Consider the following 18,888-nt stretch of genomic DNA (forward strand, 5'->3'; position numbering starts at 1 on the left):
GAAGTTTACCGAGAAAAAGACGCTAGTGCTGTGTTATGATTCTACTAATATAAGACGTAATATATAGGATATGTATGTGTGAGATCAAATATTATATCCACTGCTGCCTGCTTCGCCAATCGTTTTATCGTTGTAAAAATCTTGACTGTCTTCCCCTTCGTGTGCAAAACATAACAGGACTGGTTTTCCTCGGTGCATGAATCGGTGAGTTCATACAAAAGACATATAAGAGAAAATACAAGGTCAGAAAAACAAGTTGTGAGACGCTTGCTTCTTGATAGGCAGACGTGATGCTACTTCTTTACAAATATGTAAAAGTCAATTATTTATTATTATCAATATCAAATAGAAGAATTGAAGCATTATTATAATTGTTAATATTTACTTTATTCATATTTAAATGGATGACTCAATAGTAGTGATCTACATCTTTTTAAATTCTTACTTTACTTCATGAAACGTTTGAGCGGAAATTGGAGTTTAATTATTTTTTGAGTACTTAATTATTGGTGATAAATATAATAAAGTTCTCATTTAATGAAAGTAGTAGTAAAAAAATTAAATTTCGAATAAATTTTTTTATTTTTTTTGTTCATTTATTACAAATAACAGATGTATATATTATACTGGTGAATTCGCGACATCATTTATAATTTCATAGTAAAGCTCTGCCGTCTGGTATTTATTTATTTAAACATTTAGCTGCTTCTTATTTTCTGCATTCCTTTTGTTTGGTCAGTTTATTTTTTTCTGACGTAATTAAGAATATACATCGCTATTGTGTCTGAAGTGCTTGTCGTAACTGCTAATCGCCGGTGCGCCAAGCTATTATGATGCATCGGGAATTTTTTTTTTTTTTTAATTTTTTTCTTCAATTTAAGGCAGCACAAATTCTATGATTCTAGCAGTGATAGCTGCTCATATACGTATGTATAGAAACCCGAGATCCACCGATGCAGGATTCGAAGCTTGCATTTTTTATTTATTTTATTCCACTTTTTAATATAACTTTTGTTATTTCAAATATTTCCATAATTTTTTTTTTTTTTTATATTTTGGTACATGTGTAAAATATCTCTCATCATAAAAACATAACTAGATTATTCCTTATGAATTCATCGCTTAATTTGCTTGCTTTTTGCACTATCAGCAACTTCAAAATATCATTTTACTGATGAAATCAAACACGTATGCACATCAGTGTCAGCAGTTCATGTTTAGTGCTCGTATATCAGCGCAATTAATAGGATAACCAAAAATATACAAAGACAAGATTAAAAAAATTATAAAATTCAATTCTTAACAGGGAAAAAAATTATCAAATAATAAATTATTGCTTAACTTATATCAATTTTAAGTTTCATCAATCAAGAAAAAATTTATATTCAAATGCAGGCACGGTTTAGTATATCACTCTAGAGATTTGGGAAAATCTCGCAAAAATTTAATTGAAATCTATCAAATAATCTTGACTAATTTTACGACGCATTCTTTAATTTAACTTGTAAATTAACTAACCTATTTAACTATAACTTTATAAGTTTTTAACGTTGTTTTTTTTTCATTTTTTTTTTTGGAATTTTTTCTTGAGAAATAAAAATCAGTGCAAGAAGTGCACATACTCCAAACTAGAAAAAAATTCTTTAAAATACACAGGTCTAAAGATATTTTAAAATAAAAATGAGTTACACTGAAAAAGAATTATTATTATTATTATTTGTATTTGCATTAATAATTATTTTATTTCAGTGTAACACAAAAAAAGTTAAAATTAATTAATTAATAAAATATTTTTTCACGATATGAATTATTCTTGATCCATACAGATATGGTTTGTCCATTTGTGTAAAATTTTAGTAGGCCAGATTATGTTTTAAAACATATGTAAATTTGTAATAATTACAATGACTTTGTTTCTCTTAAACTATATAAATTAAGATTTGTTCTTGTTATCAAGTCTTTACGAATATTTGTAAACATTTCAGGTTTAAATGTTGATATTAATTTTAGTTGAACATGTTATATTAGTATGATTGTGTCTCGTTGCTCTCTTATTCGACAAATACTTGATCGCAGTTTAATATCGTTGTATACAGACGAAACCATTCCTGAGACCAAAATAAAGAATTAAATAAATAATAATAAAAAATTGAGTTTAAAATCTCCCAGTTGTGATATCCAATTTAATTATTGTTTAAATTGGTAATGTATAGGACTTTAAAAGTCTCGAATATCTTAACAAACGACTGCTTCAGATATAGGATTTTCGGTGATGTGAATAGCAGCTGTAGGCCAGTCAAATCTTTTAGTACAAATGTGATTTAACCCTTCTAATGAGGCCAGACGATAATCGGCCATTTTTAACGGAGATAGTGGAGCCGCTGAAAAGAAAATAAAAAAACAACTTTGTTTAATACAGTAATTTATTATCCAATTTCTTTGATTAATGATAAATTATAATAATGATCATTATTTCCATCTATTCAATTGGTATATTGATTCCAATAATAATAATGTATCAATAGTTTCACATCATTAATTAGAGTTATGAAAACAATACATGTCAATTATCACAACTCAAAATGGTCATCAATAACACATTTAGTTTATGAATAAACCAAAGACAAGCCAACATGCAAAGTAAAAGGATAATAATAATAATTGATGTGTAAGTGTTTTCTTTTGTTATGTGCATCAATATTTATATACACATTTTGTCATCAATATGAGTATTTGTAAAAATAAACTATTATGTGAACTGAAAGTCTGTCTATAAACTACATGGTGCAATAACGCTGTATATGAATAGCTTTATGTCACATTAGAAAAATTTTACTAAAAATCTCCTACCACTGTCGAATGCCGCATTATAAAGGGAAACACTAGTTTTATTCAGCATAAAAGGTTATTTATTATGTTTTTATACATTATTTGCTTCAGTCCGAGCCTATACATTTGAAAACATATTAAAAAAATTAAATAACTTTGTTCTTGAAAGTTTTTTTCATTTTAATGCTCAAATAAAGAAACAGGAAGTAAAATTTATTTAAAAATCAATTATATTAACCAAGATGAGTGTACCAGTGTAGAGTTTAGTTGGCCACACACCAGAGTAAAGTAGTAGTTGGTCAGTTGACTAGAAATATTTGTTAAACTTGTACAGAATAGGCTATTGATCTTAGTTCAATTCAAGCTGTAAGTTATCAATCAAATAATTTTTTCTTCATAAATTATTTTGATTATTAAAAACAACTCTTTTTATTATTTTCTAGTGTAATATTTAATCCTCTTCGTTTTTAGTTTAATAAATAATTAAGAAATTACCATATTAACAATCAGTTAGCTTTTATAATTTAAACTATTCAGCCGGTTGCGTTATTAAATAATTTTCCAGCATTCGATGATTAATCAGAGCTTTCCACAACCCGATAATATTTTGAATTCCGACTTACTTAACAATTAGATATGGCCTCTAAATTGGCCATTGGCATTGGTCAGTTCCTTGCTGCTTCAATTCCTAATTACAATTACCTTCGGATGCTGTAGGCGTCAGCGGCTTCCGCGAACTTTTCACCACTAAAATGCATGAAAAATGAAAGATAATTTTTAACCAACAAATAATAAATGATAAGAACAAAATGATAAATAATAATATAAAATAGTAACGACGAAACAAAAGCTTTAAAATATTTGGTAGTGCTTTGAAGAGAATCTTGATGCATGATGACTTGTGACTGTAAACACGCATAAGTGATAGTAATAGTAAAAACATGTAAACGCGAAAAGATTACGAAAAATAATCAAGCAATTCTGAGCTAATAAGCTTAAATAAAAAAACGATGACCTCTATTTTATGCTATTTGTGTTAAACATGTTTTTTTTATTCAAATATACATACCACTCGATCGATCCGAGACGCGTGGGAAATAAAGGCGCAAATTGATGAACAAATTTTGTTTTTATATTTTTTTCACTTCAATTATAGAGAATATTAATAATTACAGTGAAGTTAAATACAAAGTGTTTCTAGTATAAATCTCAATATTATGAGATTCCTATTGGTTTATCATATTAGATAAATTAATTATACAGTACCAACTGTATTTAAATATGAAATCTTGAACGAATTATTCAAGTGTAGTCAATGTTGAGTGTCAAGTGCAGGTAGTGTAAATTAGTGACAAAAAAAAAGCCAAAAGAATAATTATAATTTCATAAGGAACAAAAATATTTCCAAATATGAAACTGATCAGGCAATAGCACTAAATACTAATTAATTTCTCATTTATTATTCTTTTTTTTTTATATATATATAAATTCATATGATATTAAATGACAACTCAATTGATGAATTTTAATAAAATCTGTTTTAGTTTAGAATAATTCTACTTATTATATATATTTAACTCTGACTACTATTTTTATAATTACTAAAGAGTAAAAAAAAATATTCAAACATTTTTTAGGCCAATTTAAAATTGATGTGATTGATATTAACGATAGTAATTAATGATTTTAATTACAAGTATAAATTTAGGTAACTTAGCACTAGTTTGATAATGTTTACATCAATTATTTAAAACAGTAACCTATGTATTTGAACCTATAATTCGTCAATGTTTTTCATCGTTAATTAATTAATTAATTAAATTTAATTATGAAACATCAATACGGGAGTTTTTTCCATTTACATTTAACATTGAAAGACATCAAAATTTTTGTCTCGCACTACGTATATTCAACCACAAAAATGTGAAAGACATTGAGATTAACTGAATTCATGTCTACACGTCCATTTATATTTTTACTACTGTTTGTTTCATAATAATAATTTTATTTTATTAGTAATAATTAATATTTTATTAATATTCTTTAAATGTTAAAACATTCACTTACCATAGCCTTCACCCTGAAGGAACAACCGAAATGCTTCACTAACTTTTCCTGGTTGTTCTTCAAGAACCATACCACAATCCGAAATCTAAAAATTACAATAATTATTAGAAACAATTCTTTTGATAGTGTTAATGTTTATGTTATGTATTAAAATAGGATTACCTTCATCCATGAACTGTTAGTTGGATCTAATCGTCCATTGAGCGTTACAGTATCATCAACATGAGGACTTAAAGCTCCAGTAATATTAATTACAGGTACACTGAGAGTAGAGCCTTCCTTTTTGCGCGTGGGATCTAATTCTCGTGTAATATTTAAATCTGTGCGTCGTACATAACTATCGATAAACAGGGCTAGGTTGATTGGATTTACTTTACGTTCGAAATAATTGGTATAAACCTGAACGAGGTCATGATTTCTCTCTTCAGTGCCCTAGAATATTCGTCATTGATTAGAACAAAGAATTAGTAACAATTCAGAGAAGAAACAAATCATATTTACCCGTCCAAAATGATGCCACATTAAATAATCTAATACACCTTGAGTCATTCCCTGTGATCTTAGATGACGAACGTTTAATTTTTGATAACCCCATTCGATCCATCCTGCTTGTGTTGAGACACAATTTATGAGGCACAGGGCGTTTACTTTATTAGGATGGGCTAGAGCAAATCTCGCCAAAATGTTTGCTCCAACTCCGACGCCAAAACCAATAACCGATTTCAATCCAAAGTGACCCAAGACAAATAACAACTGTTCTGCTAGCTCGTCCATAGTAGGATAGACATAACTGTAAATTATTATTCAATTTAGTTGATTTCATATTGATTTTTCTCTAAACTAGAGTAAACAAGTATGAATAATTTACTTGACAAGTTTTTTTTTTAAAAAGTGACATATTTATTCATGTAAAAATAAATTGGAAAAATATTTAAATGGATTTTATTAGTAAACAAATTATTTTGAAATGTTTACTCAACTTTAGAGCTTATTTGATTCTATTTGAAAGTCATATGTATATTCGTTTTTTAAATTTACCTTGACATAAGAATCAAGGTAAATATTAAAGACTCACTTCCTCAATCAAGATCATCAAGTACAGAGTATGTAGTTATATCAGCTCAGTTTAACTGATTAGATAATTGATTGTTTATTAAATTACAGTTAAATGTATTTTATTCAACTTACTCTTCGGATAATGTTGGTGCTCCTTCTTCCTGACCTGGTGCATTCACATGATAAACACAGAAATTTTCCAGCAACACTCGCATGTCGATGTAATTGAAGAACGCTTGAAAACTTGAAATATCTAGAAATTAGAACAACATAATTAAAACTTGAACAGCATTTGAAACCCATTTATTAGACAAGCTATTCATTTAATTAATTCACTTACAATTAAGGCCTAGATCATGATACGTAAGAATGGCAGGTTTAGAACGATTTCCTTGAACAGCAACCAAAATACTCCCTCGATCCGTTTCAACTCTTTCTTCTCTTACTGAACCATCATCCTTCGTGAGGTATCTTAAGCTAGGGAATTGAAGTTGGATATTCTTCAATTCAATGTCATCCATACTGTCAGAGGGCATTGTGCTAAAGAAAATTAATTAAATAAATGTGATTAAAAAACATTGATCTATCTTTTTAATTTGATATTAGTAAAATAGTTGGCAATTTTTCTTTCTGAGAATAGGTACTAGGAAATAAATTTTTACATTATTGATTCTGTATAAACCTTGGAATTTATTCCATTTAAATAGATATTATTTCTAATTAAATTTTTCAAAAAAAGAAATATTCCATTAGGTTTTTTTTTCAAATAAAATTTCTGCTCTGCTGTTTTTAAGTATTTATTTGAATTTAAAGGCAACATTGCAGTGGTCATCATAGAGAGGTTCATGAATCAATTAATGACAATCTACTGCTGACTCTACATCAGTAATTATACTTGAAATGTTTCCATTCAATTTAGCGATCCGGAATGATTGTTTAGTTATCATGATAAGTGCTTTGATTAATACACAAAAATGGTTTTATTGAATTCTATTATTTAGTTTATTTTATAAAATCAACCGAATTTTATTTGATTCGTGGCCTAGTTTTGCAGAAGTATTGATTTAAAATTTATTAATAATTTCATTCGAAATGTGATTACATAAAATTATAACCATATAATAGCCAATATTAAAGATAAATTTTCATTGGAAATGAAGAAAATAACGAGTACGCAGTTCACGTTTGTATTCAATTCACCTAGCCTTGAAACATGTTATATTAATATATACTGAGTATGAACGAAGATTTAACGAGTGTAAATACATTATGTAATCAATGCAAAGATTTGTCTGTGTAATCTTATTGATAATTTTTCACTGTTACAGTAAATACTCCCTTTTTCTAGTTTTTTTATACTATCTGTAGTAATTCTCTTGAAAATAAAGTCATTTTTATTACAGTTTATAGTAATGATAATGATCATGAATGGATGGATATCAATAGTCTATATGAAGTTCATACTTTTGTATTGTGTGCTAGCGTGATAGAGCATAATAATTACTGCATCATCTATGATTATTACGTATTGTATTTATCAAAGTAAATAATGAATTTTGAAATTTGATGAAATAAATATGCAATATAATATTCCAACTACAGTTGATTAGGAAAAAATGCTAATTCTATTTACTTCATTCTCTAGCTAACAATGCATTCTCTTAAAATTGGATAAATCAAAAAATAAATTCTCCAAATATTCTACTTTATTCATTCGAGTTTTTTAAATTCATTTTTGATGTCAATAATTTTGAAACGTAAAATCCACAGTCTTGTTTAATTTTTTAAAAGTAAATATACTCACCCTAATAGCGCAGACTCTTCAGCAGTAGCTGCGGTTGGCATATTTTTTTTGTTCCTAAAACAAAACGGCAACAAAAAATCACACGACCAAACAAATTAACTTCAATCCATTTTCCATTGAATCTTCAGGGTTATTATATACAAGACGAGAGATGTCATTCATCAAAATTACATTATATAAAAATTCAACATTCGCATACGTTTATGCTAGATTAATAAGATTAAAAAAAGTTAAAGGCTGATAAAAACTAATAAAAGGGCTGTAGCGATCAAAAAAGAAAAAGCAATATATTCTACATGAGTTGATACATGTTCAGTGCATAATGAACATCGATAAATATAGCTTCATGCGGCTTACCTCTTGGCCATTTTACGTAGGCCAGATCGATAACCGCAGTGTCAACTTGCAATTTTCCAAGTATACGAATCAAGTCTGATTCTTTTTATTGACTTCCCGATTTATGTTACCACGCAACTCATTAATTGATTTTTATAGCATATCATCAATACCCAATCATTAATAATAATGATTACTTTTATAAACATACCTTTTTACTATAGAGATGCTTTCTATTTGATCGTTGATAAGTGAGTCTTTTTTTCTCAACTCCATTTTAGGAGCTGCAAAATTGAAGGCTTTTTTTACGCTGTCGAAAACGCTTTGACTGATTGTTTGATGCGTTTGATCAACTATCGTTGTACTTTTATAAACATTTTCACTTAAATCATCTAATGACGTATACGAAGTGCCGTTACCTGCCGGCATGACGGCACTTTTTCTTGTTTATTTGTTAGTATAATGGTAATGGCGTCAGCCAACTGCTCTTCCGTTTTATCTTCGTCGTAGATTTTTTTAGGTATTATGATTGCCTCATCTGTTGTGTAGTCTAGCCAGGCGATGCGTAAATTCGATGGTGGTTCAACTTTCAAGACAATCAAGAAGCAACGTGCGAAGATATTGTAGGTTGAGATGTTTGTGCGCACTCTGGACGAAATGCAGGCGTGACCAAAAGCGTTGAAATTACGTCAAGGCAAATAAACAATTGAATAATGAAATTAAAAAAATAATAAATTATTAAAATAAATAGATAAATGATATGACTTAAATTTTAATTGTTTAATAAAATTTTTTTTCATTTTGTCATAGAAAGAAAATCGATATTTCTAGAATATTATCGATAGACTGACTTTAAGAGATACAGATCTTCAAATTTTGTTACATAAAACAGCATATCCATATACTATATTACATTTATGATTATGTTGAGCGCATGAGTGAACTTTTATTTAACTATATATTAGCGATCCAAATGCATGCAAAATATATTCATGCAAAATTTTATGAGAGAAATACACTCATTTGCAGCATGCCAAGAGTGAGATTATAAATATTGATAAATATTGATATTGTTAGAATAAATGAACATTAGCATACTTTTTGAAAATTATCTTCAATCTAACTGATTAGTTTTTTATTTATAAACTTATTTCAATTAAAGAGAAAAAATCAATAACATTAAATGAAGAAAAGAAAAAAGAAAACAATGGCTATAATTATGAGTAATTAAAAACATGACTCAAAGTAGTTCCTAAGAGGCCTAATTTTCGTGTTCAGAATGATAATAAGGTAAAATAGAATTATGTGCTGTGACCTAGTATAGTGACAGACCGGAGAAGCATATGATCGAGTGTATGTGTTAGTATTGGGTATGTTGAGAAATAAATGTGTATTATTAATATGTGTACTTTCAACGAACATTTTCACTGATCTACGTATGTACTAAAATATATACCAACTCAAGCTTTATCATTTTCATTTCAACGCGGGAAATCAACTTCCCTTTTTCGATAAATTACTTAATAATCATCATAATGATTTTCTAGCATAATTAAAAAGAATATCTATCACAGTGATTTTTAAACAATTCCTCGAATTTTTTTGATCACAAAAAAAAAATTAAGATCATACAATGGCAACGAGAAGACTCGATGTTGAGGTAGGGTTAGTATTATTGATTTTTCATGTCGTCCCTCCAATGTAATTGAGTTCGCTCCTACTACAAGATTCAAAATCGATAAAACTTCTTTGATTTTTAGTCCGTACCACACAATAAAAATAAATCTATAAAGTAAATGTTAGCCCACTTAATATATTGATGACGACTAGTTCCACGAAAGTTAACACTAGTTTCTTATTTTCTGACTTTGTATACTCCAGTCAATAACATTATTACAATTATTGATTATTTAGATTTAAATGGCCTATTTTACTTGAATAATTATCTCTCACCTGGTGGCTTTGAAATTATATTTCGATGATGTTTTGGTGTTATTTATAAGTGATTTAGTGGATCGTCCAAGATCCTCAGAGCCAAAGAATAGTAGCAGCTTTAAAATTGATGTTTCGTACAAAGAAAATGAAGCTCAGTGGTGCTCGGACTTGTTCTTTTACGTTGGTATTTATCAATGAAAATCAAAGAAATTTTGATGACTTGATCACTAAAATTTTTATATTCAACGTGAAACTAAATTTAGTTTTAAAATAAGAGATTTTAATACGAAACGTACTCAACAGTATTGAATGACACCGCTCAAGTGATTACGCTCAAGTCTTGTCACGAAGGCACCGAGAATTACTATTGGCCCTTGTCTTTTTTTCTTCAGTCAATGGGATTGCGCAGAATGTCTTGCGCAAGAAATACTGGATTTTACCGGATTTGGTCAGAGTGTCGACATCTATGTCGTACCTTTGTAATGCATTGCCATGCTAGCTTGTAGAAGTGAAATTTTCTTAAATTTTCAGTCTCTACTACCAATGCACAAGCCTCTTAGTCATCAATACACTCATAAATAATACACAATACTGATAAGTAATGATTCTAACTGATAAGAATTATGATTATACTTACGGTGTAATTGTTTTTGTAGTAATTTCGATGATAACCTAGTATATTCTAAGTTGAATATTTAAAGCTGTCTAAACGCGAGCCACTAAAACGAACAAGGTAATGTAAACTACATGTGTTGTAATTTTGTAAATTAGGTAAATTAATCGATAGAAATATTTTTGGAAATTTTCTTACTATCCAAAAAATATTTTAGGGATAGGAGAAATTAGTAGATGACTACATTACCTATTGGATATCATTGATCTTATGTCGATAAAAACACGAAATTTTTTACCGACTGAAATTATAAAACATTTTGCGGAATTTTCGTTCAAATATTCAACGTTGATAACAAAACTAATATTATCATCAATAAAATTAGAGTTTAAAAAAATCAGCGATTTTTTTAGACATACATTTTAGCAAATTAAATCAAATTGTAAGAAGTGAAGAATAAATTTAAATCATAGGTGCAATATCTGAAAATACATCTACTCTTTTTCGTGTGACTTTCACATTCATTTTAACTTGCACAACCCTCCAACGAAGGATTACAAGGATGAACATAGTCTTATTTATGGTTGGTTAAAAAGATTTTAATATACGTCTAGTAACGTGAGATACGATAATTCAAAAGGACAGTACCCATATATCGTATCTTTTCTCTTATTTTTTAGTACTTTATTAGATTTTCATCCATTATAACAGATAATGTTATAAATCGTTTTTTTTTTCTTGAAAAATTAAATTTCTCTTTGCATAAATATTTGCAATATCAAGAGTATTTATTACATTGCAATCTTAAAATATTAGCAAAAGCATGATAAAATGTATTCAACCCAGACAGGTTTAATTAAACGAAACACTAATTTTTTAATATCCTAGTACTCTACCCTTGCATTTTACTTTACCTTACTTTTTTATACAAATAAAAGTAATTCTGTATTTGTTATAAAATAAGATTTATTTTAAAACTCAACAAAAAGCATTCCCATGACCTCGATCGAATGCAATGTCAGTTAATATACCCACGCGATAAACAAGAGATAGAAATTGGTCCTCCGAGGACGTTCCGCTAGTCACTTGTACTACTCCGTGACGAGATAATTACCCCCACAAGTTTGGACAACATTGCATTGTATTGTGATCAATCTACATAATTCGGTTGGGTGAATACAAGTGAATTTATCGTTCTCCCTCTCTTTTTCATTCGCTTATGATTGAACCAGTTAATGCATAATTAATGGCATATTTAAAATTATTACATTATCTGAAGATGCAACAAATTTTTGTCAACTTCCTGCAGGAAGTGTCTTGTAATAGGGGTTGATTTTTAAAATACGTAATCTTCTCACATCTTGTCATTTTGAGACATTTAAAAGCATATTAAAAGCTTTAGAAAAAGATGTATGTACGTATGTACAATTGTACGTGCGTACGTCCGGTTTTTTTTCGTTTTCGATATCTTGAGAACCACTGAAGATATCGACTTCAGACTAATTTCATTTTAAAGATACAATGAAGAAGATCTGAAAGGAATTTAAATAAATTCGGTTCAGCCATTTTTTTTATTATAAAAAGACTGTTAATGAGTTGAATAAAAAAGGCATTTGAAATAAATTCAATTTAATAGATAATTATCATTGTTGACAACTAAGGTCAATATAATATTGTTTTTATTATATATTATACATTGTTCATGAGAATTTCGATTTGTTATAAACAATTAAAAATTGTTTTAATTTATTGAATAATCATTATGATGATTATGTTTAATTAATATTAATAAAGTGTTATAAACCATTGGATTTGATTGAACAATTTCATATTATTTATAGCAATAGCAATTTGTTTTAAACAAAAAAAATTAAAAGATGACAAAATTACGGATTTTAATAAATGGAATGTTTGTTGTCAGGACACAAAATAAGCTCAGACTAATTTTTGAAAATTCTTCACAGCTATGGATAATTATTTTTTCTCATGTAGAAAAGTAACATAAGGTATTCTCTGACAACTGTAACTTCCTTAAATAAATTTTTTCCTTTGTTTGACATTCAAATCTTTAATAATTGAATTTAACACCACAAGTTTCATTATTGTCAAGGATATTGTCAAGTTTGGTGACTGTCAGCTGTAGTGAGACATTGCATTAGCATAAAACGAGAAAAGCAAACTTCCTTGAGTTTACCCATGCAAATGTTAAGGCATAGTAAAATAAGAATTCGCGGTTACTCGTTTTAGTGTGGTAAGTTTCAATTCAACTTTTGTCGTGAAAAGTAATAGGGATAGAAAGGGCGTAAAAAGAGTAAGATTGTCTTGACTTTAAGAATAACGTAGGCAATCTATTGCTTTTGAGATTTTACATTAAGTTGCTCGATAAGTTGACTGCAGAGCAGTAAGAGGGAACAGAATATTCTTTACAAAATCTTGACAAGAATAAACAAAAACTATTCAAAATGATAATGTCACAGTTGAATGTTTGAATAAGGAATATTATTGTCTTTTGTTAAGCATTGTTTTATGGAATATTTATTTACTCATATTCTGTATAAAATAGTGTACGTGATGACGAGAGTAGTTGATATGCACTTTATCTATTTGCTTTAATCATGTAACTCATACGATATACATACGTGGTATATATAAAAAAAAAAAAAAAAAAAAAAATACATGAATAAAATAATTTTACCAAGTCGTCACGAGGGAGAATATAAGCAAAGTTTCGAATACGAGGCATCTGGGTATGCTGGGGTCGTATCCCTTGAGTGTGAGTTCTATCAAGTCGTACGATTACCTTGAAAACTTACCCTTCTAAGGTTATCTTTACTCACACTTGTATTTTACATAGATATGTACAACAAAATAAATATGAAAAAATTTAACGAACTCATTTGATTGTTTATATTATACTCAAACGATTTTTTCAATTTCAAATTCTAAAGTTTCGAAAAATAAAAGTGGATAAACTTTATTTGATTTTTTTTTTTTTTTCAAAGACTAAGTAAATATGGAAATCAGTAAATGGAGAAAAAGCTATTTAAATAAATATATATATAATATACAACATGAAAATTTTAAAATCGAAATTTTTTTATTAACGTTTAAATTATATTTTTTTTAAACTCAAAATATTTTTTTTGTCTTTTTCATTTTTATTGGAAAACAGGGCAGTTTTTTTGGTAAATAAAATAAACAGTGATCATACACTGATTATAATTTAAATATTCATTATATGTTTATTTATATACATCCAAAAATATACAGGATGTCTGTATTTGTTTTATTGTGAACAAAACCTCAAGACAAATCCTTTCGACCACAAGTTCTACAATTTGTATGAACTATATTCTATGTAAATGCATCAAAATGTATGCAGAATAATTCTTGAGAAACAGAATGAAAAGTTAGAAATATGTGTATATATATTCTAATTTTTGTATATTTTAAAATTTACTTTATAAATTCAAATTATTTTTCATTATTATTTTTATTATTGAAATTTGCAATATTTTTACAATAAATAAACAATTAATTCATTTTTATAGTGAACAATTTCATTTTTATCGACAAAGTATGATGAATAAATAAAAAATTTCATCACTTTACTTTATAATTGATAGAATAAATAATGACGTATTATAAACTCTGCAGAAATGTGTTTTACAAAATGCCAATGGTTTAGGTTTTATGATGTAAACTAACTAGGTCGTAGAGTATCAAAAGTATCTTATACCTTGTCCTTAAGTTGGTTTATCTACCAGCGGTTGGAATCGAAAAAGGAGTATATATATATATATATGTTGGAAAAGTATATACCTAGTAGTAAACAACTAAACGAAAACCTCGACTGAAGGCTTAACGTTTGACTAGAAATAAATTGATAAAAGTACTCTTGAAGATGACCAATTGAGTTTAGTTGGTTAAAAAGAAAAAAAGCAACTTAAGACGAAGAAAATCGTTTGAGAGATGTTGGTCACGGATGTGCTTAACTTTTCAAACAGCACCGAGAAGAGGGATACATTGCGATCGAGTTTCATTTCGTTGTCATTAAATATTTATTTCGGATGGAATTTAAGATTTCATACTCTGTAAGGCTACGAAACTCAACTTTGACTTTTATAGTAATAAAAAATAAACATTAGTATTCTTTTTATTCAGAGAATTCATTAAAATTATTAGCTAAATAACCATTTATTATCAGTAAATATTTAAATACTTTTTAAAATTAATATTTTTCTTTCTCTCGTGATTATTTAAGTTATCTAACTTTTATCAAATGTAGTTGGAGTTGAAACAAATTTTTCTACTTTGAAGATAAGTAGAACGATTTTTTTTTATGATGATACCACGAATACAAGTCACGAAAAAATTTTTGTCTTCATTTAACAGAAGGGTACCTATTCTCAGACTATCACGTAGATTTCTCATAAAATAGATGCACTGAATTTTTTTTTTTTTTTTTTATTATAAAATAAACATAAAAATTTTTTTCTTTCATGTTTTTTTAATTTAAATGTCTAAGTATTTGTATGTAAACTTACCTTAAATTTATCTTATCAATAATTACCGGAGATAAAGTAGCAATTGGTAGATCACTTTCTTTCTTGAGTTGAGAATAATTCAACTCAAGTGCATTATCTTGCAATTTTATTGGTTTTGGTTCGTCAGAGGTAACAGATGTCGAATTTTCGTCGTTGAGTGAATTTTGTGTCTTCATTTTTGCACTTAGATTCAAGCACTGTTTAAAATTGATCGATTCAGGTATAAATATTTTGTGGGACGATGATTTAATAATTATTTAAGTACTTGATATCCGCTTGGGGTTTTTGAGAGTTTGATGATACCACTGGTAGTCTCACGAGTTGGTAAAATACTGATGGATACCGGAAAGTAGCGTAAATAGTAGGTGTTATTGAAAACTAATCATGATGATATCAATAGAACGCGCCCATAAAATATATCAATAGCTTTTTTACGCTTGAGTACCGTTGAATGTAGTCCAGTTATATAGATCTGTGGTATACACTCTATAAAGAGTCAATGGTACATGGTAAATATTTTTTTTTTCAATTTCTGAATATTTTAAAACTTTAAATCTTTTATTTCCAAAAAAATAAAATCATAAATTTGTAAAAACTATTTTTAAAAAATTCAGTGCAACTAGATAAATAATAATAATAATAAATGGCTGCATTGTTTATAAAAAAAAAATATGAGAAATAAATTTAGATAAAGATGTGAATAATTTACATGTAAAAGTGGTTTCATTGTCTTACGAAGTGCTTTTATGAGTTGTATGGCATTATCAGGCAACACTACTCATGAACATATGTGAAATTCATAAGCTTTCGTGTGAGACACTGATGAGATTGAAGAAAGCTCTAAAGTTTGAAGACGAGCTTGAGAAAGAGGGGAAAGGTGTTGAAGAGAGATGTAAGAAAAGTTTTGAGATGGGAATGCTCACTGAAAGGAAACTTCTATCAGGATATCGCCGCAGGTAGAGAATGCATGCAGGCTGCCAGGCAATTTCCCCTTTGTGCTACCTGTACAAGATAAGACAAAGAAACAACTTAAGACGTTCACATGTCAAATACATAATTTTAAAGTTGATAAATTTATTATCAAGCAAATTCTTTCATTATAAACTGAAATGAAAATTGGAATTTAATAAAGAATATCAAAGTATTAAAGTGGAAGTTTAGTCAAAAATCTTAGATGAAAATTTAATGTAGTTTCATGTGAAATATAATGAATATGAAGTTTCCAAAGTACATGAGATAATAAAATTTCTCAACTACATTAGTTAAATACTTAATAGCATACTGAACTTTATCAAAATAACTTTGATCATGTCACGAATTCTGATACGACGTCCCAGTTGTGGCATACATGCTATTTTCAGAAGCTTCATTGTCGTTTCTCTCACCTTGACTCAATGCATGTACACTGGCATCCTATCAACCACTTGAGTTTCTCCCCTCAACGTCATCAGAACCCTGTTCCGTGCCTGAGTATCACTATTAATTAGAGTGAAGAACGAAGTTGGGTTGTCTCCATCTACCAGCGTATCCACAAGACTGCTAATTACGGACAAGTTATACCAAGTTACCCGACTCTCCCTTACTTGCAATTATTAAGGCATTACAATCCGCCAGACAGCTGCCGTTGGGGTTCTTAGTCTGGTTATACCTTGTTGTTCTCCACTTGCTGCATCCAACATTTCTACTATGTCACCACATCAAGTATAGATACATTCCCAAGTTTATCACTTCACACTATTCAGAGTAAATCATTCTATAAGTTTACAATTATACTCTACAACAAATCTACTCAATCGTCTATTTAAATGTCCAATTAGATTGCAAAGCATTATATTCATTTCTTAGGTAAAATAAATAAATAAATAATAATTACTAGATTCGAGACAATCATTAAAAAAGATAATTTAAAAAAAAGTTGCTTTTCTTTGATGCAATTTTAAAAAGTGCATTTGTCATTCGATGTATGAAATACCAACTATAGTATTATTATTGTTTTGCGAACGAAAGTCATGTTGGCTTTGTTCCAATCCCTTCATTCAACCACGTGAACAAATCCCCAAGAACATTCAGAGCATAAGCAGGCGACTCTGAAACCATCCAAAATACCAAGTTTTACCGAGTTAAATTACAAAATTATCAATGTAATAAACATTATTTACTTTCTGACTTTTAGCTAAATAGATAAAATCAGTAAATTATTAATCATTATTTATTATTACCAACTTTACTCTCAAACTCTAATCATAAATTTATTAAAGACAATTGTTCATTAATTTCAATTGTTATTCACAAAATCAGTAATTTAGAGAAAGATATTTAACTCTTCTATTATTTCTATCAAAAAGTGTAATTATTATAAAACTTGTTTATTCTTTTGTTGTAATATTTCTTTATTTTTCTCTACATCAATGTTCAGAAATATAGAAAAGAACCACAACTAAAAAAAAATCCTTCGAATTTTTTGTTAATCAACTTACTTTTTTCGATTTAGTTGGAAAACCTATACTTTTAGCTTTGAAATAGTTATTTTAGATATTTTCAACCATTTTTTATCGAGTTATTTTAGTTTGTAACTAAATTCGTTCTTTTTACCTTCAAAATGTAATCATTCAAGACTAGAGTATTTTAAAAAAATAAACTTTAAAAGCTTTCAATGAATCAAATCCATCACAACTTCATTATTTCACTTCCAGGTATAATTTTATCATCTCACTTATAAAATAACTAATAATTAATTGATCAAGAACTCACATACATGAAAGAACATATAAATAAACAAAGATGGATTGTAGAGTGGATGCATTGAATACTTATAGAGAGTGTAAAAGTTAAAAGTATAGAAAAGATAAACTCTAAATGCAGAAACGCGAAATAAATCGTTTTTTAACGTGACATTCTTGAATGATAGGAGGATACGAGGGTATATATAGTGAGATGGAGTTTTGAAATTCTTCTCACGTATGTGTTCGCGGTAAATTCGATAGACTATAGTCATTCTCAATTTATTTATATATAGGCACATATCCGCGTATTCGTACTATCTACGTGGAATAATGTATCTATATGTATAAAACATATTTGCTGTATACGCAAAGGGATTGATGAGAAAGCGTGTAAAAACTTTTTCAACGACCCTTCTTTTTTTTTGCCTTTAAATCTTCAACATTTTTTGCAGGTTGACGTTGAAAATATGAGGCTTATATAGAGTTACCAAAGCTATAAAACATTTCATACTTACAAGTTTATATAGGCTAGAGTGTCGATGTTCTGCAGGGAATTATATCTTGACAAATAATTTTTTATTTTCTGATAATCGCCTTTATTCGTTGATCAATTTTATGCTGATAGAAACAAGGGAAATGATAGAGGAAGAAATAGTTTTGAATACGTGTGTGATTGAGCTGGTAATTTGATTTTATTTGCTGAAGGAAAAGGAGAAGTCTGTCATCAGTGATGAAAAAGAGCTGCGCGCACTTTGCTTTATTAGGTTAATTCAATTTAAACTTTCGAGAAACCTTACCTTTCCTTCAAGTTTATTCACTGATACAAACTTTTTGCTTTTAAATTTCTGACAAAATTACATATTTACATTGCGTTTTATCCTGACGTACCAATTGACTAAGTTTCTTCTCCATCATTTGTTGAGGCCAATTAATTAATACATTATTTCTTTTATTATCCACAATGAAACTCTCAATTAT

The 18,888-nt window shown here is 28.3% G+C and overlaps 2 protein-coding genes across 11 annotated transcripts in view; one reads left to right on the forward strand and one right to left on the reverse strand.

Moving 5' to 3' along the window:
• The first annotated feature begins 60 nt into the window (after positions 1-60).
• The window catches only part of Fkbp14 (peptidyl-prolyl cis-trans isomerase Fkb14), a 35,441-nt gene continuing 16,613 nt past the window's right edge, over positions 61-18,888 (forward strand). Inside the window, exon 1 of the mRNA XM_035080717.1 lies at positions 61-204. Coding sequence (XP_034936608.1) covers positions 197-204 — 8 coding nt within the window. The 5' untranslated portion in view covers positions 61-196. The remainder of the gene's footprint in view (positions 205-18,888) is intronic.
• MESK2 (misexpression suppressor of KSR 2) lies at positions 2,018-10,785 on the reverse strand. Of its 10 annotated transcripts, none has more exons than XM_035080706.1 (10): positions 10,324-10,419; positions 10,046-10,254; positions 8,304-8,740; positions 7,757-7,810; positions 6,293-6,492; positions 6,085-6,205; positions 5,398-5,686; positions 5,059-5,328; positions 4,897-4,981; positions 2,018-2,381 (listed from the first exon to the last, which is right to left on the reverse strand). In XM_035080706.1, exons 3-10 carry the CDS (start codon positions 8,519-8,521, stop codon positions 2,236-2,238), a joined length of 1,383 nt encoding a protein of 460 aa, XP_034936597.1. In that variant the 5' UTR covers positions 8,522-8,740; positions 10,046-10,254; positions 10,324-10,419; the 3' UTR covers positions 2,018-2,235. The 10 variants fall into 10 exon arrangements, 8 of the variants coding, with proteins under 8 accessions (XP_034936597.1, XP_034936603.1, XP_034936598.1 ...); XM_035080712.1 differs by adding an exon at positions 3,532-3,576 and having other exon boundaries at positions 10,046-10,396; XR_004690163.1 differs by adding an exon at positions 3,453-3,576 and having other exon boundaries at positions 2,242-2,381; positions 10,046-10,395.

Source organism: Chelonus insularis, unplaced genomic scaffold (assembly GCF_013357705.1).
Source record: "Chelonus insularis isolate UGA/USDA-ARS -01 unplaced genomic scaffold, ASM1335770v1 contig_310_pilon, whole genome shotgun sequence".
Taxonomy (NCBI): Eukaryota; Metazoa; Arthropoda; class Insecta; order Hymenoptera; family Braconidae; genus Chelonus; species Chelonus insularis.

What these genes read in the sequence shown, in the direction of transcription:
- MESK2 (XM_035080712.1), bottom strand. Translation starts at nt 8,521, where the DNA reads ATGCCGGCAGGTAACGGCACTTCGTATACGTCATTAGATGATTTAAGT. An exon ending in TGTGGCATCATTTTGGACGG is followed by an intron (nt 5,329 to 5,397) that starts GTAAATATGATT and finishes CGAATATTCTAG; the next exon opens with GGCACTGAAGAGAGAAATCA. An exon ending in GACGCCTACAGCATCCGAAG is followed by an intron (nt 2,382 to 3,531) that starts GTAATTGTAATT and finishes TTTTCTTTTCAG; the next exon opens with CGGCTCCACTATCTCCGTTA.